This window comes from Mya arenaria, chromosome 11 (assembly GCF_026914265.1).
Source record: "Mya arenaria isolate MELC-2E11 chromosome 11, ASM2691426v1".
NCBI lineage: Eukaryota > Metazoa > Mollusca > Bivalvia > Myida > Myidae > Mya > Mya arenaria.
In genome coordinates this window covers 64,650,546-64,677,745 of record NC_069132.1, presented here as the reverse complement: position 1 = coordinate 64,677,745, position 27,200 = coordinate 64,650,546, and the positions used below count along the sequence as shown (strand labels likewise).

The 27,200-nt window shown below is 35.3% G+C and overlaps 1 protein-coding gene across 1 annotated transcript; it reads left to right on the top strand.

Moving 5' to 3' along the window:
- The first annotated feature begins 10,884 nt into the window (after positions 1 to 10,884).
- Positions 10,885 to 26,963, top strand: LOC128209263 (uncharacterized). The gene is made up of 12 exons (XM_052913217.1): positions 10,885 to 11,017; positions 17,254 to 18,351; positions 18,827 to 19,020; positions 19,271 to 20,863; positions 21,159 to 21,383; positions 21,732 to 21,857; positions 22,582 to 22,713; positions 23,015 to 23,138; positions 23,719 to 23,846; positions 25,843 to 25,920; positions 26,091 to 26,261; positions 26,510 to 26,963. Exons 2-12 carry the CDS (start codon positions 17,298 to 17,300, stop codon positions 26,882 to 26,884), a joined length of 4,200 nt encoding a protein of 1,399 aa, XP_052769177.1. The 5' UTR covers positions 10,885 to 11,017; positions 17,254 to 17,297; the 3' UTR covers positions 26,885 to 26,963.
- Positions 26,964 to 27,200: the final 237 nt, after the last annotated feature.

Here is a 27,200-nt window from a genome sequence, read left to right as displayed (position 1 = left end):
ATGCACCCCTCTCCCCCCCCCCCTCCCCATCAATCTACCGGAGGGATACCGATTTGTGTGCGCACATTTTGCATTTGTTGAAAAAAAACAGCAACATTTTATTAAACACTTTTTGTCACGCCGTTCACATCTCTTAAATTGCTGCCGAGTTTCCTAACAGCTGTAAAAAAACACCAACACTACAGCAACAATGGGACATGACGCTTTCTTGAGAACGCTTCTGGATAAGGGTGCTTTAGTCTTTTGTATCCGCTATATTGAAAATAATGTTTTCTCAACAGTGCTTCGGCTCTTCTCACAACAACACTTTGACTGTGTTGGTCGTGTTTTTTACCCATTATTTATATGTTAGCACTCTAACACCACTTAAAAATCACAAAAGATGTCGAGCTGGCACTGGTTAATTAAACCGTATTTGGCGTCAAAGAGTTTGACTCCTGTATAAATAAACACACTCAAAAAAGGCTTATGTAATATCACAATTGTTTAAGCTTGACACCAAGCTTGGTAATTATCTTCCAAGCATGATCTTACACTTCTTGACAATGATAAGGTAACGGGTCTGAGTACAATGAAACTTTGACTTGCAAACTAATATAAATGATTGCCAACAACGATATCGTTTAATAGTAGCTGGATCAGAAACTTCGAAGAAGGAAGCGCAAGTATACAAACATGGGAAATATGTATTTGCTTATAGCATTCGTTGGACTTTGTAGTTGCACAAGTGCTTATATTGCTCCTGACGTCGAAATCAAAACGTTCAACGACTACTCAACGAAAGGAATTTTGAACTACATCGGAGATCCTAACTTCAAAGAAGAAAAATTAATGAAAGACATTTGCCCAGAACATTTTACATGTAAGAATACATCTCTTCCGGTGTCTTTGATGACGTCACCGAGCCAATGCTGCGCGTGCACATGCGCAGACGACTGTTTAATACGAGGGACGTGTTGTGCGGATAAGGACTTCCGGAATATCGTTGCTAAGGAAATGCCAGGCAGCTTGACTACAGGGAAGAGAGAAGTTTGCTCTCAAACCTTATTCTCTGCTCATGTCAGAACTCCAAGAGCACACGTCTTGATTAAATCCTGCGATGTCCAATTCCAAGATACAGCAATCATAGTTAAATGTCTCAACAACAGCCAGACTACAGCTGATGAAATGGAACCAGTAATAAACCGAGGGACGAACGAAACGTACGCAAATAAATATTGCGCATTTTGCAACAATATCCGATCTGATTCAATTTTGTCTTGGGACTCTGTTGTGACCTGCGAAGATAGCATCGCGTGGTCTAAAATAGCAGTGAATACCACATCATCAAATGACATTTTTAATAATATCATACTCAATCGTAAGGTCGGATGTGATGTATATTGGCATACTGATATTATAGATATTTCACACAAAAATTGCTATCTGCCTAAATTTACTATATCTGACTGCGAACGTCCCTTGAGTCAAGACCTGCATCAACTGTGTCTCAACTCTCCTCAGAACTTATACATCTCCAAGAACCGAGCGTATAAGAATATATATTGCTTGATGAGCTGCTCAAAGGTATTTTCAAAAGGTCACAGCAACTGTATTGAAGGACAAGGCGATAGAAATCGAATCGAACTGCCACCATTTACTGTTCTTATTGATGTCAAGGATACCGCGAATCCAAAAACTACAGAGCCGAATAAATGTTTACAAGGGATGTTTTTCAATAAGGAAGTGGTAAGTGAGCTCTTTGTAATTGTTTAAAGCTGCACTCTCACAGATATACCATATTTACAACTTTTTTTATTTTTTATCTTGGAAAGAGCAAAATTCGTAAAAGAGCGTAAATATCTGCAAACCAATGATATAGGATTGCTTTCAAAAAATCAGATCGTAGAATTTTATATTTCCGTTCGAAAATAAATGTTTTATGGCTAAAACCGTTACTAACGGTTTAAGAAAAATGCACAAAACATAATTTTTTGAACTTAAATAAAAACAATTTGCGATCTTATTTTTTGTCAGCAGTCTTATATTACTTGTGTCCATGGATTTTTGCAAAAATTGGCTCGTCCCAAGACAAAAAATAAAAAAGTTCAAATCATTCAATCTGTGAGAGTGCAGCTTTAAGAACATTTTAACAGGGTCAAGCTAAGCACATTATTTTTGTGTATTTTCTGTGTAATTTTATTATTTAGAAAAAATAGGCCAATTATTACATAAATAATCTTAAATAATGATAAATTACAATTCATTATAGTTTAACCAAGTTTATTTATTAGTTATTTGCAAAATAAAATGATATACAGTCAAACCCAGTAGCGTAATAGAATCCAGGGAGGAAGGGGTGGTGTAAACGAACGTGCGCTCAGGATTGCAATTAAGGAAGGAATTAGGAAACCGCCAAAGAATGAAGAGCGGACAACTAAATCTTAAGGAAAGCTTACAAGAATTCTCTCCCTTGTTCATAAGTCAATCTCAAAATTTGTTAGATCGTGATATCTTGATAAGGCATGATCAAAGAAACGCTTCGTTCGATAGAATTCCCCGTTTGCGCAAACTGGATGTAATTGACCGATTTCTTTACACTGAATATAAGCATTCGTATACAAATTCATTTGAAATTCTCATTCATAGAAATATTGTAAAATATATCAATTATATCCTCAAAATCATGGTTTATTCACAGCAATTGTGACATTCCCTGGGTGTTCGTGACATTTTTGGATCATACTCCTTTTCTAATCAATAATAACTTGTGTTTGTTTCTTTTCAGAACCAGTGTCTACGTTTAACGTGTCCACCATCAAGTACATTAGTCAACGGACGGTGTAAATCAATACTTAAGAAAACCAACGTGCCTTTCGAATACCGTTTGGAATTGCGGTACAATCTAAACAACACATTGCCGTCAATGAGTCAGGTGTTTCAACATGCGATACTACCGTTCAGTCGGGATAGTCGTGGAATCTCCGATCTACAATTCAATTTATGTACAAATCAGCTCACACACGTCAGTCGGACGAACAAGTATGCCACGTATTACTTGAGAGTTGTCGAAAATCCATCCACGCTTCTTAATCCTAGGGCCAGGTTTGATGAAATCTCTGAAAGGATGGATGCAATTAATACTCTAGATAACGAATTCACTGTAACATTTAGTTCATATTTTATTGCGTCAATGTATTCAAACTCAATATCTTTCCTATTTTTTTCACCACCGAGTGAAATGGATCACGAATTATCCGAGTTATTGAAAGAGCCTGTACGAAGCCCTGACGGAAAACATCCTAGTTGTGAGGAAAATAGCCTCGCAATGACACCGCTTCAATTTTGCGATGCTGTTATTTTAGATCGTCAAGCAGCGAAAGATACTTCTAAAAGCAGTAAAATCGTTTGTCATGGTTTAGTGTTCCAAAATACAGAATATTTCATTAGATACACTTCAGGTGTAGAACAATATCAAGTATGTCTTAAAGATTTCATTTCGAAGCAATTGAAACTACAAAGTCCACTTTCTGAATTCCAAGTCAATACCACAATTAAATCAACTGACGAATCGCATCAACCCGCCAAGTTTCTATCCAAGTTTGTCCTCGGTGTTATATCCTTTGCATGCACATCAATGTCTGTGATTGCTCTCATAGTTCTCATAATTATACAGTTCAGTCTTAAATTATATAAAACATCTGCACCAAATTTGTATAAACTTCTAATGGCCACAAACTTACTCCTCGCCCAATGTCTCTTTCTGTTCGGTATTGCCCAGTATGAGGAATTTATCATATGTTACAGTATAGGAATTGCCCTTCACTACCTCTGGCTGGCATACATTGGTTGGACGACTGCGTGTATGTTCCACATATATTACACTTTCGTTGTGAGAACGATGGTAATATCTTCGAATTCATTGTCTTTGAAGCTCAAAGGATTTTTGTTCAGCCAAATATTCCCCTTGCCTTTCATTGCATCTAACATCGTCTATTCGTACTTAGTCTTCGACAACTTCGGCTATGGATCAGACCTTTGCTACATTTCCGAACCATTTATGGTGGGACTCACGTTTGTTTTGCCACTAGGAGTTCTAGTAACATTCAATATAATTCTGTTCTCTGCATTTGTAGTCAAAAGCAACCTTTCTTCTGACGTATTGAAGAAGAATAATTCATCAACAGAATATTCTACAATTCTGATTTTCCTGAGAGTGAGTACTCTTACTGGCGCTACATGGATAACAGGCTTTATATACAATTGGACGGATATTGAATGGTTTGAGTATCTGTTTATTCTTCTGAATGCAGGTCAGGGGATGTTCTTGCTGGGGTCCTTCATAAGTAGCAGGCGAACATACAGCCACATTAGAACCAGACTGCGCTCCGTTTTTACAAACAACACCCATGCTTAATAACCTTTATCTCGACATCATTACCTCTTGAGCAGACCGAACTATAGGAACAGACCAACGAATGTCTCTAAGAAAGTTGTTCTGTTTTTATGAAGAAAAAAAACCCGCTTAAATCGCGATCAAAACATAGCAACTGCTTTAACGCAACCTCGCAGCATATCTTTCCCTGTATTACTCCCGATATCGTTTGTCTAAATGCGCAAAACTTGTCTGTCTTTGTAAGAACATGATTTTTTCGTTCTGCTACTGTCCCGCCACATCGCATATTCGCTTTCCGATAGGCATTTGAATTGGTCTTGATGCCGTTTAGCGATAGGCGAAAAGCCGACAATGCGGTCTTTCTATTTAATATCATTTTGTTAATTTAATCAGAGTTTGAGTGGAATGTCTTTTTAGTGAGTTCTGCAAACCATTGCTGCATACGCTTCTGTCAGGATAATCGACTGAACTAACTAGAGGAGATGCAGCGAAACATTATAATGTGCAAACTTTATTACCTCCCTTTTATGAAACTAAGCAGTTGTTATCCAGATAAAACATCTAAAAACGTACTAGAGAAGAAGCAGTGAAACATGTTGATGTTCAAATTTTATTACCTACCTTTTATTAGACTAAGCAGTTGTTATCCAGATAAAACATCTAAAAACGTACTAAAGAAGATGTAGCGAAACATTTTGATGTTCAAACTTTATTACCTACCTTTTATTAGACTAAGCAGTTGTTATCCAGATAAAACATCTAAAAACGTACTAGAGAAGATGTAGCGAAACATTTTGATGTTCAAACTTTATTACCTACCTTTTATTAGACTAAGCAGTTGTTATCCAGATAAAACATCTAAAAACGTACTAGAGAAGATGTAGCGAAACATTTTGATGTTCAAACTTTATTACCTACCTTTTATTAGACTAAGCAGTTGTTATCCAGATAAAACATCTAAAAACGTACTAGAGAAGAAGCAGTGAAACATTTTGATGTTCAAACTTTATTACCTACCTTTTATGAAATTAAGCAGTTGTTATCCAGATAAAACATCTAAAAACGTACTAGAGAAGATGTAGCGAAACATTTTGATGTTCAAACTTTATTACCTACCTTTTATGAAACTAAACAGTTGTTATCCAGATAAAACATCTAAAAACGTACTAGAGAAGATGTAGCGAAACATTTTGATGTTCAAACTTTATTACCTCCCTTTTATGAAACTAAACAGTTGTTATCCAGATAAAAACATCTAAAAACGTACTAGAGAAGATGTAGCGAAACATTTTGATGTTCAAACTTTATTACCTACCTTTTATGAAATTAAGCAGTTGTTATCCAGATAAAACATCTAAAAACGTACTAGAGAAGATGTAGCGAAACATTTTGATGTTCAAACTTTATTACCTCCCTTTTATAAAACTAAGCAGTTGTTATCCAGATAAAACATCTAAAAACGTAATAGAGAAGATGTAGCGAAACATTTTGATGTTCAAACTTTATTACCTCCCTTTTATGAAACTAAGCAGTTGTTATCCAGATAAAACATCTAAAAACGTAATAGAGAAGATGTAGCGAAACATTTTGATGTTCAAACTTTATTACCTACCTTTTAATTAAACTAAAACGTTTTTATCTTAAAAGGTCAATTATCTAATTATCTGATCTTAATTTTTACACTGATGTGGTATTTATACCAGGAGCGTATTAACATCTTACATAAACTTGTGTGAATATAGATGAGTCATGCAATGATATAATCAAATATGAAAATGAGTTTTTATCACTAAAAATACAAAACAAAAAAAACAAAAAAAATAAAGATTTTTTTCCAGGAAGTATGATCATTCTAAATTTAACCTATTTATTCTTTTCTTACGTGGCTTATTATGCTCCTGATATACTGCGCCGGTGTTCTAAATCTTTATAAGTAGACTGTCCGCATCTCTAACACATTGAAGTCGGTAACTTTTTGTTGGTATGGGTTGGGTCATGATTTCCCAAAAAAACGAAAACGTTTCTTGACTGTCGGTTCGTGAAATGTATCCTTCAAAACACCTTTTTCGACATTCAGGACCTAACTACACCATTCTCAGCAAAAAAGAGTCCCGATTTAAAGATTTCACTAAAGCACTTTCCGTGGACATCATGGTTTTTAGAAAAAAATAAAATGCACTATTTTTTTCATCGAAATCGAGCGCACTTTTCCCATTTTTGCGTGAATACTTAGGCTCGATTCTCCACCGTGAGTTCGAGGTGCGTATGAATATATTTTGAATTCGTATGTTTTTCGTACTGATGTGAAATTAAATTCAGAGCGTTTGTCTATCTTTCATTATTGGCATGTACAGAATTCGTATAATTTTGATGACAAACTGCATAGTGTTGTGCCGTTCAATATTTCATTCCATTCTAAATGGTATTTTAACTTTTGAACAAATCGAATACCATCTCCGAGTTAAACATAGAGTACCATTTCTAAGCTTACTTTCAGTGTATGCGACTATTTGCTTGATTGTAAGGACATTTACAATCGAACCCCGTTGGTTCAAACTCGCTTAGCTCGAATTCCTCTTTGGCTCGAACTAAATGTAAAGGACCGATTTCTTTATACTGAAGGTAAGCATTCACCTTTGGCTCGAATGTTTCGAGGCTAGTGGTATTTTCGCCGGTCCGTGAGAGTTCGAGCCAACGAGGTTCCACTGTATATATAAATCATTTTCGAGTCCGTTTCGGTGCTTACATCAGGAAGTGATCGAGTCCACAATCTTATGATTAAAACGCGGCCACCCATATCACTCGCTAACTTTTATAACACGTAGCTAAAATTTAAAACAAGTTTTTAGTTGTTGTATGATTGTTGAAATTGTGCTTTATTTTACTCCTGTTTCAGTATACCATTTTTATAATGTTGTGCATGTATATCAGTACATTTGATTTTGATTATTAAAGTCTCTTGTAGTTTATTAAACGTTAACTATTTTACATCGATTGTGAAGAAAGTAATAATAGCTTATGTTTAGTCACTCTGAGTCAAAGTGAGGGTGTGGGGACACTGGAACACCCAGTGAAAGCCCTCTTGTCCTGCTTAGTGAACACCAACCACAGTCTTATTTAATAGTGATGAATGTGTTAGAATGAGTTATTCTATTTCGAACACCTCGGCCATCTTCCATCGAAAACAACCTCGGATGTATATTTAGGGTTTAAAATATCAGAAATCTTTACATTTAACTACGCTGCAAGTAGATCGCGTAGTAATTTCAATTGAGCAGTTTATGAGTTTACTCATGGGATACTTAATAGTTTTATGCAATAATTCACTTCACTGGCAATCAATTCAAACCTAATTATACAAAATACACGTTAAAACACTATATTTGATAATTACTGTAATTTAGAAATGTACGAACTACTTCTAATGATGTATCGGCATACATCCGAGGTTGTTTCAATGGGAAATGGCCGAGGAGTTCCGAATGGGTAAACACCAAACAAACTCTTTTTTAATGATCAGCCTCCATATTTTACATTGATTCTAAATGATTAATAAATGTGTGCAATGGTTTGGTTGAACAATTCTACGTTTGTGTTGCATAAAAATCTCCATTGTACTTTTTTTATTATACAAGGACATAAAGTTTTGAATGTTGTTATTATATTTTGCAAAGGTATATTATGTGAGCTTTGTGACATGACTTGTTATGTGTTCTTATCTTTATTAATATGGAATTGTATGCCTTAGTTTGACTTAGGTTATAACCTTCTGTTCAAGTCTACTTGCCTTTGATTATCGTTAATATTTTCATTTTGAAACTTAACTAACCTAAATGGCATAACAACGCCTGCTGAACACAGGTTTTAATCTACGACATTAAGAACATATAAGGTAAAATTCTTAATTGTAAAAATCATTAAGAGTTTACTTTATCTGTTATTACGAAACTGTTAATAAGCATATATAGCTTGAACTGATAACAAATTACGGTGTGCTATGACAAAATGACTATTGTAAGTGTATGTGTTTATCTTTTGTATATCATGCATTAGTTTGTGGATGAATTTCGTTCTTAAAGTAAAAAAAAAATATATGTGTACGTTTTTTGTCCAAATGAAATGAATAACAGACATTTACGTTGAGGAATTGGTGTAAGTGTTAAAATTTATTCAGCAAAACGATCATGGTCACACTTGCAACTCGTGTATTAAAGGCCTAGTTTAATCCGTTCATAAGTGACCCCGCCACCCCACCAAAAAACAAACAAACAAAAAACAACCGTGTATTTGTACACACCCTCTGTTAATTGATCTTAATCTTATTGCCTTATTGGCTTATCAGATCTCCAATCTGAGTATCCTGCTGTGCAGTTTTTCATGTTTAATTATACAAATGGACCCTAAATGGCCCTGAGCCAATAAACCAATACACAGGAAATTGGCCCCTTCAGTGACAGTGCGATTAGCAGCAGATGCACAGCAGGGGATTATCATGCAAAACATTCCTTTAACTAGGCCTTTAAAGCGGTTGCCGTCAACACGGTGACTAATGTAATAGTAAGATGACATGAAGAGAATTCTTAATTATTTAGTATGGGCGGAGTGAGCGCAGCGAACCAGTCCCTCTTAATCATTAAGAATTCACTTTATGGCATCTAACTGACTTAAAATACAACCTCATTGGCAACGCAAACTCTGGCACAGGGAGTGTGTATCGGATGAGTGCCAGTAGGCGGACCTTTAAACACGCGCGAGGGTTGAAATTCTTAATAATTAAGTCGACTACTTAATTGTTACCTATCTGCAATACCATTGGCTGAAAATGTAGGTTGTATTCTGAAGAACTATATTTCGATCGGGCCCAAATTAAAGGATTAACTGACCGAGTGGTGAATATCTAAAATGCAATGTATTTGCTGAGCTATTTACTTAAATGTGGAAACATGCAAAACCTTAACCAGAATTTCTAATTCGAATAACAGAGGGCCACAAATTACATTAGATACAAAAAAGAATTATCAAACTTAAGTTTGACCGCTTTATGAGGTCGTAATGCAATAGTAGTTGCTGACATAACTCTATCTTGAATATAATAAAAATTATGGACAATCATTTTTGGGTGCTTACAACCAAACCTAAACCAAAATGTCCATCATTTACATTATATTCAAGATATAATTATCAAACAACTTTATGAATAAAGGGAGTTTGAATGGTTAGGGTAGTAAACGGACACGCCCGGTAGTAAACGGTCACGCCCGGTGATATAAGACTGTTGACACAAAAATCAGATCGTAGATTTTCATATATTAAGTTCAAAAATTGATGTTTTATGCATTTTTTTTCATTAACCGTTTGTAACGCTTTTAGCCATAAAACATTAATTTTCGAATGGAAATATGAAAATCTGCGATCTGGTTTTTGTGTCAGCAGACTTATATCACTTATATCAATTTGATGGATTTTGGTTGATTTTAAGAATTGGACATAGCTTCTAAATTTTTTGTTTGTTTTATTTTAAATTATTTCACAGGATAATGCCTTCAATATAATAAACGGGTTTTTGAGTCACACCTTTGGAAGGGTAGGGGGGAGGGGGAGGGGATGGGAAACATTTAAGTATTTTGGGTTTGTTTTTTTTAGCTAGTCTGATTTTTTAAGCTAAGTTTTGCGTTTCGGTTACTTACATGGAAATTATCAAAGCTATCACTTTGAAACTTGGGGAATTTGTTCATCTAATATCCATCTTCACATGTTATTCTAAAGATGTTGAATCTCACCTGTTTTTTGGTAAAACACATGGATTTTGATGGATTTCGGTTGATTTTGAGAAATGGACATAGCTTCTTCAATTTTTGTTGGATTGATTTCAATTATTTTCACAATTAATGGATAATGCCTTCAATATATCAAATGGGTTTTTGAGTCACGTATAAGGAAGGTGGGGGATATTTTAGTTCATTTAGCTAGTCTGATTTTTTTTATTTGTGTGCTTGGGTTACTTACAAGCAAACTATCAAAGCTATCACGTTCAAACTTTGGAATACTTGTTCACTATTAAATTAACAAAATGAAATGAATAAACAATAAACGGATAAAATTAGACGAGCGTTCAGCACCCGCAGGCGGTGCTCTTGTTTACAATACATGAACTATAACCTATACATAATCGTTAATTTAGCAGCTAGAATGTGCCGTTTAAATGTATAAAAAGGAGTAAAAATATATAAATAACGAAAGCTATTTGAAATAAATAGGCGATATATATCTCTAAATGCAAAGTGCAAACAACTCCCGGGGCAGATATCTGTGTATAAACAAAGAAAAACAACAACAATAATAAAACGGGTTCAATATATTCCGTAGTTAATGATCAATATACATGTTTGTAGACGTTCGGTGAATACATGATTACTGGCTGCTTAATTAAGATTGAAAACGCTTAAATCTAAACCTCGAACATGCGGAACTATTTTATATATCGTATCATACAGGTTGCCTAGGGGGTCGACACTTAAATATAGTGGCGAAATATGTCTGATCACTGTGTATCATTTCTCATTAGATACATCATCAGTATAGTCTAAATGTGATCGCAAAAACGTAAGCAAACATTTTAAGGAGATTTAACGTACAACTAAGGTAAGTTTGAGATATTATGTAATTTGGGATCTTGTATTCTAAAATTTAGTGGAGTTTTAAACAATCACACTTACGTGAGATTAATTACTTAAAATAATATATGATAACAAAATGTAATGAAAAATGCATAGAAGCAAACAGCACTATATATACGTCTATACATGATTTTAGAAGCAAGTGCTTTATATATATCTATGCTTAAAATGGATCATCTGCATTGAAATGGCTACGGTAACATTTTAGTGTTGTTTGCGGGCGGGGGAAGAGCACATAACAACAGCTGTTATTTAAGGAATGAATTGCGGGGTTGATGTCATTATCGGGGTATGAACGCAATTGGGTTGGTCAATGTGTGTGGAGTCCGAAGGACCAACCCAATTGCGTTCATATCCCCGATAATGACATCAACCCCGCAATGCATTCCTTATATTTACACCAATAGTTCATTATTTTATTCAAGAATTGTTAAAAAAAATCTTCATTTTATTTAAGAAAACCTTTAAGCAATCCGTTCTTACCCATTCTGTAAATAGAACGACCCGACTATAACCGGAAACATTTTTGTTCAAATGACGTCACAATAAGGCGAGAAAAGATCAACCACTTGAAATCACTTTAAAACGTAAAATTGAAACACTTCTGGTACCATTTTATTTAAAATATAATAAACTAACACTTTTAAAAATGTTGATCTATATTTTATGGGACCTGCAGACACAATACAACTAATAACAAGATCAATAGCTTTCATGTATATTGTTATGCAATGAATTACGATCCGAACATATCCGAATCGATGAACGCAATTGCTGAAAGGCAGTTCATTTAAGGAATGGAAGTTGAGGTGTAAATATTGTTTAATAAGTGTTATTCATTCATCACAAAATGAGCCTAACAATGAGCACAGTTTACTCAGCGCTCCAGCCAGGATTTAAAAAGGGCAGGGGGCTAGGTCATAAAGGGAACTTTTGATGCGCATTGAATGAGCCTTTATTGGGCACTTGCAAGGGCCAATATCTAATTCAAATCAGGCATATGTTGTAACTAATTTCAATACTGATAGTTTGTTATGAAAATCTGAGCTGTTATCTTTACTTAAGTGTCAAAATTATGTCAATTTAATATTTTCCTACTAATTTCAGAAAATTGACATGACAATATGTCCAATAAAAATCAAAAGTAGTTCATAATCATCAAAGAAAATAGCACTACGGGGCATGGTTAAAGGACATCATGGTGTCGGAAAAGGGTAGCAGCCCCCCTCCCCCTGCTATTTGGGCCTAGCTAAAGCACTGGACTATACATATAAAGAGGCATTGTAAATGAACTTTAAGTAAACATAAGCGTTCATATCATATCATAAAGGTGTAAAATATATTTTAAAGATAACTTTGCGAGCAAGATACAAGATGCAATAATCTTTATTTCAAATCGGGAATGTGCTAACAAGAAATATTAGCTGAATGAGCTATTTTTCCGACATAAGCAATATATTTCATGAATTTACAGAACAACAATTCCCCTACTCTGTCATACAAACAATTAGATGTTGCAAGAAGCTGCGCAAATTGAATGTGTAAATACATAATGGCATTGTCAATCACACGTAAACAACATCATTTAATGTACCAAAAATAAACGTTAAGGTCATAATCATATAATTATTCAGATTTATAAAAACCAAAACCTAGAGGTTTATCTTAAGATTTATAAAAGCAAAACCTGAAGGTATATCTTTAGATTTATACCTACACAACCTAGAGGTTTATCATTATAAAACAGGACAACAACAATAACAACAAATAAACCATATCGAGAAAACATCTGAATTAAATTTGCATAGATAAAACACTTGTTTACAGTCTCTAAATGAGCAACCAGGAGTGCATTTGGACGTTAACATGTCAATATTTTTGACTCACCATCACAAGTGACTGTTGGAGTGGATAAAATGCCTACGGCACTGTGGTTCGAGACTTCACTACTAATTTCTACTAAATGTGCATTAATTAAGGCCATGTACTTATGTAACGGTCCGATGACTTTCGATAAGAATTTGACATGTCTAATTGTTGGATACAAAAAAATCCCCAGGGATCAGTTTTCAATAACATCGTTTAGGCGACTGTAAAATAATTGCTAGATTTTCATCCTCGCCCGCCCCCTCTTTTTTCGCCGTCCCTTCAATTTAATTCACTAAAAAAATGCTTGAACTAGGGTCTGTAATTAAGTATCGGTCCGGTATTGTCAGGGAACGGCGTTTATTCATACCTACGGTGTCGATGTATAATATTCACATGTGAAAAGGGAGAATTGCTACGAAAGTGTTCGTGCTTCGTCTCGGCACACATGAATATGGTGACTTATGCAATAACAAGAGCATGAACTCATATTCAACGGTCAACAGCCATTTACAAAAAAGAATGTCAACCCCGCCCCCATTAAAAATAGGATAAAAATCTAGCAATTCACTTAATTCGGCCTAGCATAATAACCAGACGTAACCGCAGTTTCGGCATTAACTGCGTTTCAATAAAAAATATCGTATGGTCATTCCGCCCTTACCTTAACGTAACATTCAGGTGGTCCCGAGACTAAAATCACTTATTGAAACAGTGCCGAGACAGCCAACATTAAGCTTAAAGGCGCACAATTTAGGTTGGTGCAAAAATAATAAATAATTTTAATGCATAATCATGTCTAACCAATTTTATTTTTCTGAAAAAAAACAACAACAAAAAGCATATGATATAGGTACAGAAAAAATATCTTTTAAATTAATAGGTACGTGGCCACAAATTCCCCTGTTAAAAAGGCGTCAAAATATAGCCAAGAATTTTTATCTGTACCTAAATTTTCTTTACCTAAATCATATGCATGTTTTTGTTTAGATCATTTGAAGTCAAATCAGTCAAACACGATAATGCATTTTTTGGCATCAACCTACAGAGGGCGCCTTTAAATATGTACAGTCCTTGAGAATATCCTTGACTAACTGGTGGATCCTGGTGCCTTTAAATATGTGCAGTCCTTGAGAATATCCTTGACTAACTGGTGGATCATGGTGCCTTTAAATATGTACAGTCCTTGAGAATATCCTTGACTAACTGGTGGATCCTGGTGCCTTTAAATATGTACAGTCCTTGAGAATATCCTTGACTAACTGGTTGATCCCGGTGCCTTTAAATATGTACAGTCCTTGAGAATATCCTTGACTAACTGGTGGATCATGGTGCCTTTAAATATGTACAGTCCTTGAGAATATCCTTGACTAACTGGTTGATCCCGGTGCCTTTAAATATGTACAGTCCTTGAGAATATCCTTGACTAACTGGTTGATCCCGGTGCCTTTAAATATGTACAGTCCTTGAGAATATCCTTGCCTAACTGGTGGATCATGGTGCCTTTAAATATGTACAGTCCTTGAGAATATCCTTGCCTAACTGGTGGATCATGGTGCCTTTCAATATGTACAGTCCTTGAGAATATCCTTGACTAGCTGGTGGATCCTGGTGCCTTTAAATATGTACAGTCCTTGAGAATATCCTTGACTAGCTGGTGGATCCTGGTGCCTTTAAATATGTGCAGTCCTTGAGAATATCCTTGACTAACTGGTGGATCCTGGTGCCTTAAAATATGTACAGTCCTTGAGAATATCCTTGACTAACTGGTGGATCCTGGTGCCTTTAAATATGTACAGTCCTTGAGAATATCCTTGACTAACTGGTGGATCATGGTGCCTTTAAATATGTACAGTCCTTGAGAATATCCTTGACTAACTGGTGGATCCTGGTGCCTCTAAATATGTACAGTCCTTGAGAATATCCTTGACTAACTGGTGGATCCTGGTGCCTCTAAATATGTACAGTCCTTGAGAATATCCTTGACTAACTGGTGGATCCTGGTGCCTTTAAATATGTACAGTCCTTGAGAATATCCTTGACTAACTGGTGGATCCTGGTGCCTTTAAATATGTACAGTCCTTGAGAATATCCTTGACTAACTGGTGGATCATGGTGCCTTTAAATATGTACAGTCCTTGAGAATATCCTTGACTAACTGGTGGATCCTGGTGCCTTTAAATATGTACAGTCCTTGAGAATATCCTTGACTAACTGGTGGATCCCGGTGCCTTTAAATATGTACAGTCCTTGAGAATATCCTTGACTAACTGGTGGATCCCGGTGCCTTTAAATATGTACAGTCCTTGAGAATATCCTTGACTAACTGGTTGATCCCGGTGCCTTTTCACACGATCTTGGGTAGCTTTTAGACTAATGGGCATTCCCTGTAGCCCCCATTTTCGCATTTCATAACATAACGTATAACATTGACCAACATAGCATCACATAACATAACATAATGTAGCATAACAAATACGCTTTTGGGGCTTTAAATGCATATTAGACCATTACTCGTTCGTTTGCAGTTGAAATAGAACAATACCATCAATTGCGGATCCAGCCTCAGTATCCTTCGGACTCCACACACATTAACCAGCTCAATTGCGTTCATACCCCGATAATGACATCAAACCCGCAATTCATTCCTTAACTAAACGAATTATCAAACAACGTCACATTTTTTGTTTTTCAGAACTCAGTGACATGGTATCTTGGTATTTATTTATTTTGGACATTTCTAAATGGATTTCTCAAAAGGTGTATCAATCTAATTTAAACACAAAGGCACAAAATTATAAACAAACGTAGAAGGAAATAAAACACATTAAGAGGCACATTTGCATAAATGAAATACTTGTTTACAGCAAATAGCAATAAATAAACAACCACGAATACATTCAGAGGTGAACATGTCAGCATGCTGGAGTCATCAAGTTGACGGTTTGTTAAACCGCCAATTTACTAAACATACATCAATATTCTATATATTCATGGATAACAGTGGTATTCGTATATTATCAGTTATCATTAAGAAATTATACGAGCTTTACTTTTTCTTAAAGCTGCACTCTTACAGATATACCGATTTTATAACCTTTTTATTGTTTGTCTTTGAAATAGCAAATTTTTGTGTAAATATCTGCAAACCAAAGATTAAAGATTGCTGACAAAAGATCAAATCGCAGATTTTCATATTTCCGTTCGAAAATTAATGTTTATGGCTTAAATCGTTACAAACGGTTTAAGACAAATGCATATAACATAAAAAAACTTATACTTATATTAATAAGTATAATGCTGTGTGACTTAATTTTTGTCAGCAATCTTATATAACCGTTTTCCATTCATTTTCGCAAAAATTGACTCCTTCCAAGCCAAAAAATAAAAAAAAAGTTGTCAAAGCGTTCAATCTGTGAGAGTGCAGCTTTAAAGGCTCGTATTCATGCTCTGAAACAGGTCGATTAACAACGATTTAACGGTTGTTTTGTTAGCCCAATGGAACGATTGTTCAGAATTTTGAACATAGTACTGAACAATCGGCCCAATGTGACTTATAAAACAAAGGAGAGTTCAAGCACAAACCTAGAAGCCTAAAAAACTTACCAAGAGCCTGTGTACAGGCATAGAAATTATGACCAAACGAACAGTGAACAAGACAGTTGGAACTCCTCAGTAATTTTTTATCGAAAACAACCACGGACGTATTTTTGGACGGTTTACATACTCAGAAATCGGTATGTTTAAGTCCGCTGCAAGATGATCGCGTAGTTATTTAATTTAGCAGCTAAACTTAATGACTTAACTCTTGTGGATCTTAAATATGTTTGCAACAATACACTTCACTGGCAACCAATTTAAACTTAGATCAATAAATACAAGCTAAAACACTGCATTTACATTTTGATAGAATTAAAAAAACTACTTCAACTAATGTACCGGCATACATCCGAGGATGTTTTCGATAAAAAAATGGCCGAGTAGTTCCGAATGTTAACAAGATTATAGCGCTACATGACAACACACATAACACAACAAAAACAAAAATCGTCAGAGGAAAATGTTAAGGTTATTGTTGTATACATTTTGAAACACAAATTACAGTCGAACCTCGGTGGCTCGAACTCGCTTGGCTCGATTTCCTCGTTGGCTCGAACTGGATCAAAAGGACCGATTTCATTATAGTGAATGTTAGCATTCCCGCTTGGCTCGAACTCCCCGAGGTTCGATGTAGTCTTGACGGTTCCTTGGAGTTCGACCCAACGGGTTTTTCGAATGTACTAGTATTTTGTTTTACTTTTCAAGAACAGAATGACAACAATGTGTGTTTTTCAGAAAAAAAGAAAATGCATACGGTGAAATAAGCAAAAGCTTACATAATGGCGAGTGACGAGGATGGTGGTGTGTACGCCAGCACACGTGATGATGTTCTTGACATCTATCGCAGTGGTGTCGAAACCCGTGTCCGCAAGTCAGCACCAACACCCGCTCCTAGAAAAAGCAAACAGAAGGATAATTACGCGTTTATCCCATCTTCCAACAGTAACCAGTCTTTGCAAGGAACATTTAATGCTAGTGAAAGACTAAACAGGTCATTGTCATACCCGGAAGATTTAAAACACCACCACATGACTGTTGAAGTAAACAAAGCTATCCATGCGGAAATAATGAGCACTCCATGGGGAACACTTGGACGTCGTTCAGATAGGAGACGGAACCGGTACGAAGATTACCTCTCATCCGAGAGTGAACCATTTAGGGATCTAGAGCCCTACTATGACAATGAATGTTTCCGAGATGAATCCAATGTGCCGACATCTCGAGATTTTGAACTGCAGGGATACGGAGGGAACGTGTATGGAACGTTTCGCCGTGCTCCGAGAACTTACCCTAGACTTGACGCCATAAATGTTCATAACCAAATACACAGGAATGACACGAACGAATCTAGAATACTGAGCCAAGCAACTCCTTTTGATAGAGTATTCCCGAAAATTCCCAACAGGGAGGTCAATAACCGAGAAAAGTATTTGGATGTAACGCTGTGTCACGACAAACGACAAAGCGAAGTCAATGACCAAACGGCCATCAATCACATGTTTTCAATACAATTAACTGACGTCCAAAACGTGAACAGCACACTTTCCTCGCCAACATCGAGTGATAATATGGAGGAAGTTAGCAACAGTTGTACTAGAATTAAACGAACTTTAAGTACAGTTTGCCAACAAAATAACAGTGTAGATTCAGAAAAGTCTAACGTGTGCTTTTGTGGGGTAACAAACAAATTACGCAAACTATGTTGTGCTAAAAGCTTTTCCTGTCGAAGGAAAACTAATGTATCAAAGAAAAATGGAACACATTTGTCAGGAGGATCGGAAAAGCCCTTCTTCTATTGCAGATGGGTCACAGATTACCCGAAATCCATGTTTTGTATGTTTATTCTTATATTATTTTTCATTGTTTGTGCATAGTTATATCTACCGCAAAAAACAATAACTCCAAAAATAATTATAAAGGATTTCTCAATACGTACATAGCTATTTTTATTTGAACGGAAGCATTGTTTGTAGAAAAATCACCCTAAACTGAATCAAGCTTCCAAAAGACTTTTTTCTCAATTAGTCTCATAAATATCGGGACATTCACCTTGGCTTATTTTTATTGTTCATTGACATATAAAGTTTTTCTCTTTTTGTCTTAACTACTTAAATTTCTTTCGTTTCATGTATTGACTTGCCGATCGCCATGTATATATGAACATGTATTATTTAATGCCAATGATCCAGAATCATTTTGATCTATTTCATTGTATGAAATTATGTTATTTTTTTAAATGAAATAAATTTATGTTCTGTTCTGTTCTATAATATGAAAATATATGATCTACTATATTTCTTCAAACCAGTTCTAACCCTTGGAGGCCACATCCTCATCGCACTTGTTACCGGAATTCTGCTGTGGACCGGCTACGATTTGTTTCCCACGGAGTTTGAGACGCTACCTATGTATGACTGGGAAGTTCCTTGGATGAGACGGTCCCTCGCCTGGAACTTCCGGCACGAGTATGAAAACAGATATGTCCGGAAATGGTTTATTCAGGTAGACTTCTAGTTGTAAATGTTATTCGATTATTATGTGAACAAAGCTCATTGACCACCAACTATGTTCTTTTCTCAGATGCTTTTTAAGGCCTTTTCAGCCTCGTTGCATGATGGTATAGTTTGTCGTTTCAGCATGTATAATCTGGGAAGGTAATTCCCGCGTTACTGGTATACGTATATGTCAAGTAGAGTAGTGTAGAAATACTAACGTTGTTTTACTTTTTATATATTATCACAAACCTTTTCAGGGCTTCGATAAATGGTACAGGTCCATGGCCTACGATCGCGCAAATATTGTTTTGTACTACGACACTGGAGGAGGAAACATTTTTACAAAGACTAATCTAAAAGCAATAGAGACCATTGAACACGAAATGTCCAACATGGCGAACTATAGCCAATTCTGTGTTCAAAATGCTACCTTTAATTGCCATAAACCGACGTCGGTGTTACGTTATTTTGACGGAACATACAAGAGTGTCAATCCAGTCTTCTTCGACCCTAAATACAATAATATTGCACAAGTGCTGTATGCTGCAATGACAAACAATCAGACAAAGGGCGATTTTGCATACTTTCTGTCATCAGATCATGAACTAACTCCGAAGGGCGTGCATGCACCAGTTACACGCACCATTATGCCCCTGGGATTTCCACTCAAGTTAAAACAAAAGATAGATGAGATGGAGGACGAAATGGAACATTTTCTCATAAACAGTTTTAAACCAACAATCCACGATGTCCGAGAAGCAACCTCTGGTTTTAGAATTACTTATTGGAGCTATTTATTATTTAGACATGATATAGTGAGACAAATATTCTACGACATGATGCTGGCAGGTGGGAGTGTCATTTTTATATTTGGATTTATTGTTTACCATACAAAATCCCTATGGATTTCATCTTTTGCCGTCATGAGCATTTTGACGAGTTTTCTGTGCACAAATCTTATCTACAGAATTGCGTTAGACTTTAGATACATCGGATATTTCCACGTCATAACATTGTTTATCATTCTTGGCATCGGTGCAGACGACATATTTGTTTTTCTTGACGTTTGGAAAAATACTGGATACCAGGAACATTCTTCACTTTCTATGAGACTTACAACCGCTTACAAACAGTCGATCAAGAGTATGTTCTTCACCTCTTTGACAACAGCAGTTGCATTTTTAACAAGTTCGTTTTCACCACTATTAGCAACACAGTCATTCGGTCTTTTTGCTGGAGTTTTAGTCATTGTGAACTATGTTTCAGTGGTTGTGTATTTTCCCACTGTTCTGATAATGCATCATTATTACTTCAAAGACAAATCATGGCCGTGTTTTTCAAAGAAATTCAAACGGTGCTTGTTTAAATCTTGTCAAACTGAAGAAGAAGAAAGTGATAAAATAAAACTGCCAACTCCAACCCCTCACAACGTTGACCCGATACAAAATATAAGCAGCTTGTTCGAAGATAACAGTGCAGTGGCTAGCAATGGAAGAAGGTATAATGTTGTTGGTAGGATAAACTCAGCCTTCAAAACCGACGAGGACGAATACGGTTTCATGAGATTTAAGAACTGTTCACAACCTCACTCGGATTTTCAGCTTGAAAATGAGACAGAAGTGAAAAGTGTGTACGCAGAGCTATCTGAATGTTCCGATCAAACATCACCTGCGACGTCAACAAGTGGAATAGAAAAACAACAACGCAAAGCATTGGTCAGGTTTTTCCGTGATCATTACTTCCGGTTTGTGACCCATTTCATAGCCAAGTGGATTATTCTGATTGTTCTGTTATCACTAGTTGGGTTCTTTGCATACAGCATCACGAAACTGAAATTGGACAATGAACAGGTATGGCAATGTTGTTGGTTGTTTAAATACATCAATAATCATAACTACAATAATAAATTTGCGCAAAGCTTAGATTAACTTAATAATATCATATTCATTGGTTAAAATTTTATAAAAGGTATATTTCCTTCCGGCTGTTCGAATACATTGCAGGATTTTATATTGCGAATCTCAAATATCCGAAATTAATTTTCATCAGGCCTTAATTTATATTTCCATATTTATATGAAAAACTACGGAAACATGCCCAGTAGCCGAAAGTTTGACCATGTTTACATTGCCTATATATTTACAGGTTCAATTCTACAGAAAATCTCACAACTATGGAAAAGCGCTTGATTTTGATTTCCACGGTTTTGTTCCTAACAAAAACGACCGTAACGTCGTGGTGTACATTGTCTGGGGCTTAAATGAGCGGGACATGTCGACCTGCCATTTTTCAGAGAGTCGGTGTATAGGCGAAGAAAGTATGGATTCATCGTTCAATCCAAACACCCAAGAGGCACAGATTGCCCTAAAGGTAATCAAAATGATACATGACAAAAACGTCTGTCGAAAATGCCAGAGCGATAATTCGCCGAAAGACTGTCACATGAATGGAATATGCTTTATGATTTTACAATTCGATAGTGTATTGTACTAATTGTTAGTATACTTATATAATGACTGATCTGTTTAATTTATGTTACATTATTTAAACGTGCAAATGATAAACAAAACACGATGCCTATTGTATTCAAGGTCCTTTTAATACCAACAAAATCACTGAAATATTTCTACTTCTTTTCGGTCTCAACGTTCAGTTATTTGTTTTAACGAACAGTTCATTAAATGTAAACGCCGTTTCTTATGTAATATGTCATTTCAGAACTTCTGTGATAAGATCCACAACTTTTCTGACTCTGAAATTGACCATTTCAAAGTTCGCCGTGACTTCACAACAAAAGAACCAGAAATAACGTGCTTTGCACGAGACCTCGACCAGTTTTTACGGGTAATATTTCGATATACGTCTTTTCAAGAACATTTCACACTTATATACGTCTTTTCAAGAACATTTCACACTTGTATTTTTAAGGTCATTTGGAATCACACTTTGCGTGATAAAACAATTACATTTATCAATAACGGTGTGTCATTAAGGATTAGTTAATAATTGATTCCGTATTTGAATTTGTTTGTACTTTGGTTTGAAGATGATACTGTGTTTGAATCAGCTGATGATATACGATACGCTTTTAACCTGTATTTACAATATTGTTATCAAATTTAACTTTTGTCAATACTACTTAAACAAAACAACATTTTGCCTTCTAATCAATTGCAAACATTTCGCTCTTCTGACTGATCCACAAATGGGTATTTTCAATAAAGGATTACATGTATACTATTTTTGTGAGTTTTGGGGATACGCAAATAATGAAAATTTGGAAAGAGTGCAACTTGAATTTTGAAATGTACTGTCGAACCCCGTTGGCTCGAACTCTCAGGGACCGGCGAAAATACTTCGAGCGTCGGAAAATTCGAGCCAAGCGGGATCGTTAACCTTCAGTATAAAGAAATCGGTCCTCTAAATCAAGTTCGAGCCAACGAGGAATTCGAGCCAAGCAAGTTCGAGCCAACGGGTTTCGACTGTAAAACATTTCATTAAAGCACAGCTCATTCTTTTGAATCGTTTACGGTAAAACAGTTGGTATTGCATGTTGTCATTATTTCAGGAGGAGTCATCTGATTCAAAAGAGAGTCTTGCACTTCCCTGGTCTTACAGAAAAGCCATCACATTTATGCAAGCCCGTAGTCTGACTTACAACACGCTCAAGTTAAATGCATCATTTCCGAATGTACTAGAGGTAAGAACATGTGCAATGTGTTTAATAAGTATTGTTTACATATGTATTAAGACGACGTTAGTTTATTTTGTACCTATATCATGCACCACATAAAATGTTTGAAGTTGTTTTACATTTATGGTAAACCTTTCCTACTAATAGCACGTTTGATGAACTAACGTTATAATGAAAAATATACCTCTTTCAGGATAAATAAATTTGTCAAAACTTTCACTAGATACTAAGCAAGAGTTGTCTAATACGACTCGTAAATTCATTAGTGCGAAATATAATGCTTTAAAAACTTAATGTATGTTTACAGATCCCAATCTCGTATTGGCTTAACGACCGATACCGCTTTAAAAATAAGACGACGTTCGACCGCTACCAGAGCTTGATTGGGGAAGGCGTGAGCCCTTATTCAACGCCCATGAAGACAGACTTTAGTAAGTTACCATAAACACTGATATACTTTAGAAACGAGTACTTACACTTCGGAAAATTAGAACATTACTCACAAGCAATTGAATGCTCAGCATGTTTAGTTTATCAAAACAAATGTATATGTATCGCGTATTTCTAAATATGGTAAAAATGCTTAGAAAAATATTCAAAACATATTATCACTCAAAGTCACGAAGCTATAAGTGGCATTTTATTTCCATTTCAAGTATTGAAAGTGTATAAACGTAAATGAATTGAATAATTACTAATTAAAGCTTAGAAGCTTTCCTATAAGAATTTGGCGTCCTTGACAGTTTTAGTAATCTTGCACTTGCTAACATTTTCCAATACCGGTTAAACGAATTTACGACATTTAACACGTTTAATTTATCCTCTGAGGGGTAGTTAATTGTGTTTAACTGTTGAAAAACAATATTTGTCAATAAATCAATTGCTATGTGTTTTGAAAGATTTCCTGGTTATTAAATGAGGTTGATGCGAGATATTACTTATATTTCATGGGTAATGATGAGCAATGTCCATATCGCCACACTTTTATTAGATTAACTTTATTTCCTGTAGGTGTCTTTTATGGAAACCGTATTGTTTACCTCGGTATACAAGTAAACCTGACCTTGGGACGTTTCTCCTCCGGTTATGTTGAGGGCAAACCAGTCATGGAACGATGGGAAGCATTCGTTAAAGAAGAGGTAATTTATCTAATTACACATTTGAAACTATAGTGTCAAGCTGATGCTGAACTGATACCTGTTTGATTCATCCTACAGATAGACAAGGACGGTATGTCGACGTGGTCCTATTGGATATTCAAAAGGCTTTTGATACAATAAATCACTTAAAGTTATAGATTAAATTAAAGGCCTTGTGCCTCACTGGATTGTCTATTAATTGGTTTACTTCCTATCTGTCTCATAGAATTCAGTTAGTTGAAGAAAAACAGCATCTATTATTTCTTGCGATGTGGTGCACAAAGGGTCAATTTTAGGTACATTCCTTTTTTGTAATCTATGTTTATGACATGTCTGCTGTCATCCCGTTGTTGTTCCGATATACGGACGTCTCAACAATGCTTGTGTTAGGTAAAAGTAAAATGAAATTATTTCAACAAATCACCGGAACAATGACAGTCAGTGGCTTATATGCAATAAGCTTTCCATGCACCTTGGAAAGACTGAGTCTATTCTATTAGGGTCCCAACAACGGTTAAAATTCCAGTCCAAGCTTCATAGTAAAATTAAATGGCCACTATATTGAATCAATGTCTTCAGCTAAATGTTTGGAGTAACCTTTGATCAAAATTTATCCTTTGAGTTTGTCTTAAGGTCTATAATTAGAAAATCAAATTAAATTCATGTATCGTTAAAGTGGATTCCTCGCCATACAAACAGAGACACTTCTGGTTACTTCCCTTATTCAATTCACTTTGACTATACATCATTGTTTTGGTTTAAAAGTTTGATTCAAAATTTAAGGAATAAATTGCAGGTATACATTTGTTTTTAACTTGCATCTTAGGTCTCATATTGGTAACGAGCAGTGATTGCCAGTTGTAAGTAGGATGAAATAAATTTAGCAATTTCATGTATTTGAAATCGATTCCAAACTTTCCATTTTCTATATAATGGATAAGTTTACACCCATCAGTGAAATTGACAAATATCCTACCAGATTCAGAGTTAAGATCGATGGTACAAATTATTAAATATCTGAATGTTAGAGGTTTGCCATTCCTAAGGTAAAAAAAATCGGGATCTTTTATTTTTTGCCATTCATGGATGGAACCAAAACTATTTTTTCTTTTAAATTTAATGCCAACGAAAACCTTTTAAGTAATTTTTGTGTGAAATGTATTTGCATTTCTCTTAATGATATTTTTATTAAGTTTTAAGTAGATCACTTTTTGTCATTCGTATAGGTTAATATTTGAATTACATGCGATGTACATGTAGTTTGTAAAATCAATCCTAATATAAGACTGTATTTTTAACAAATACAGATATTTCTGAAACGTTGTGTTTTATTTTACTTAAATAGTGACTTTATTTACTGTCATTGTCAAAGTAACATATTATTTCATCATTTCAGCTAGTTATTTATCTATATATTTATGTAAAACTAAATGTCTTTCATTGAAAACCCTACTGAGATAATTCAATGTTTTGTTTGAAAGTATTACTCCTATGTCAAACACTACTATATTGTAAGGACCATAGAGGGAATAAAAGTTTTATTTGAACATTTTTTGTATGGTAGCATTAACGTAATTTTAATGTTGATTCACGAGGCTTAATATTATTAATAGTATTCATATATATTGTTTTAAAACTGTTTGACTTCATTTTAAATTACCATGTATTACTAAAGTGTAAATGTTATGTTGAAAATGATTCTATCTATCTAACTTTGTAAGCAAAGTAGCAATACATCTAACAAAGACCCTGTTTAAAGGCACAATGCTCGGGACCAAACACACACTGATCGAGAGGCACTCAACAAACGGACGTACAAAACAATACAGACTAACAAATGCATTAACATATATGTATAAGTGTCCATAAAGTTTCGGGTCATCGCATCGGGACGCTCAGCGAACCGGTACTAGCAGTTCTATATTTGACTGAACGTTTGATTTAAGTGTTAGATTTTCAGATTAACCTTGGCATTTAACAACTTGTATTTTAATAGATGAAGAATATGCCTCCCGGTTTGCAAAATGGATTTCAACTCACGAAAGATTACTGGCATTCCCTATCTGTGCAGAAGGTATGTTGTATGTAATATACTTAAAATATACTGGCATTCCACCCTCTTCAAAGAATGCGTATGTGATATATTTAACTTGGTATCTACTGGCATTCCATCCTCTTCAAAGAATGCTTATTGGTTATATTTAACTTGATATTGTGATAATCAGGTATATTTTTCGTTTACAGACAATATCGGATAATGCCATATTTGGAATCGTTCTGGGAATCGTTCTGGCACTTCCAATTTTGACGATAGCAACACAGAATATCGTCATCGGCGTCTGTGCCACGTTTTCCATGTGTTGCAGTACAATATGCGTTATTGGCATAATTCCGCTGATAGGTTGGAAACTAGGTGTAAGTTGAATGGGTATATTCATTCTTTCAAATGCTAGCATTAAATACCAAACAAGTAAACACACAAACCTCGATTTGCTTGATTTAGATTTATTTTAGATACTGTACAACATTTCATATTAAAGCTTTGCCCATATTTTTACGGTTTTCTCACGAATCGGTAAATATATGAATATTCAGTAAGCGATATATGCAATGTTTAAACATGTCAAGTTTTATACAATTCTTGTTGAATTCTACTTTTTCAGATTCTCGAATCCTTGAACATGTGTATGGTTGTTGGTTTGACTGTGGACTATGTCGTACATCTTGCGGAAGGATACCACACGTCACAAAAAGCAGACCGGAAGTCACGTGTTCAAGACATGCTCGAAGTCATGGGCATTTCCGTTTTTTCAGGCGCTTGCACAACGCTTGGAGCCAGCGTTTTTATGTTCTTTGCTCAAATCCAGTTCATCGTTCGCTTCGGAATATTTTTGTTTTGTACAATTGGGTTTTCTTTGTTATTTTCACTTGGACTATTTTCCACAATAATGGGCATTATGGGCCCGAGCGGAAACACCGGTGATATTAAAATGTTTTATAGAAAAGTGAAAGAAACATTCAGAAAATGCTGTTGTTGAAAATATGATGTAAACATTTGAGTCTGTATTACTCATTTAATTGTCCCGGTTTTTATGCTAGATTGTGTATTGTTGTTTTGTTTTGATAGATGTGCTGTTAAAAAAATTATGAATAAATGAAATTAAATACGTATTCATTATTTAGTGTTGTGTTTAACATTTCGGTTGCTTTCGAGATTGTGAAGCGATGGCATATCAAACTATTTATAAATACTCTTTGTTTGTGATAATTCCGAAATTTTCTTTCACATAAACAAATCATTCACCCGAAGCAACAGCATTTCATTTTGATATACAGTGTTTTGGAAATCGTAGT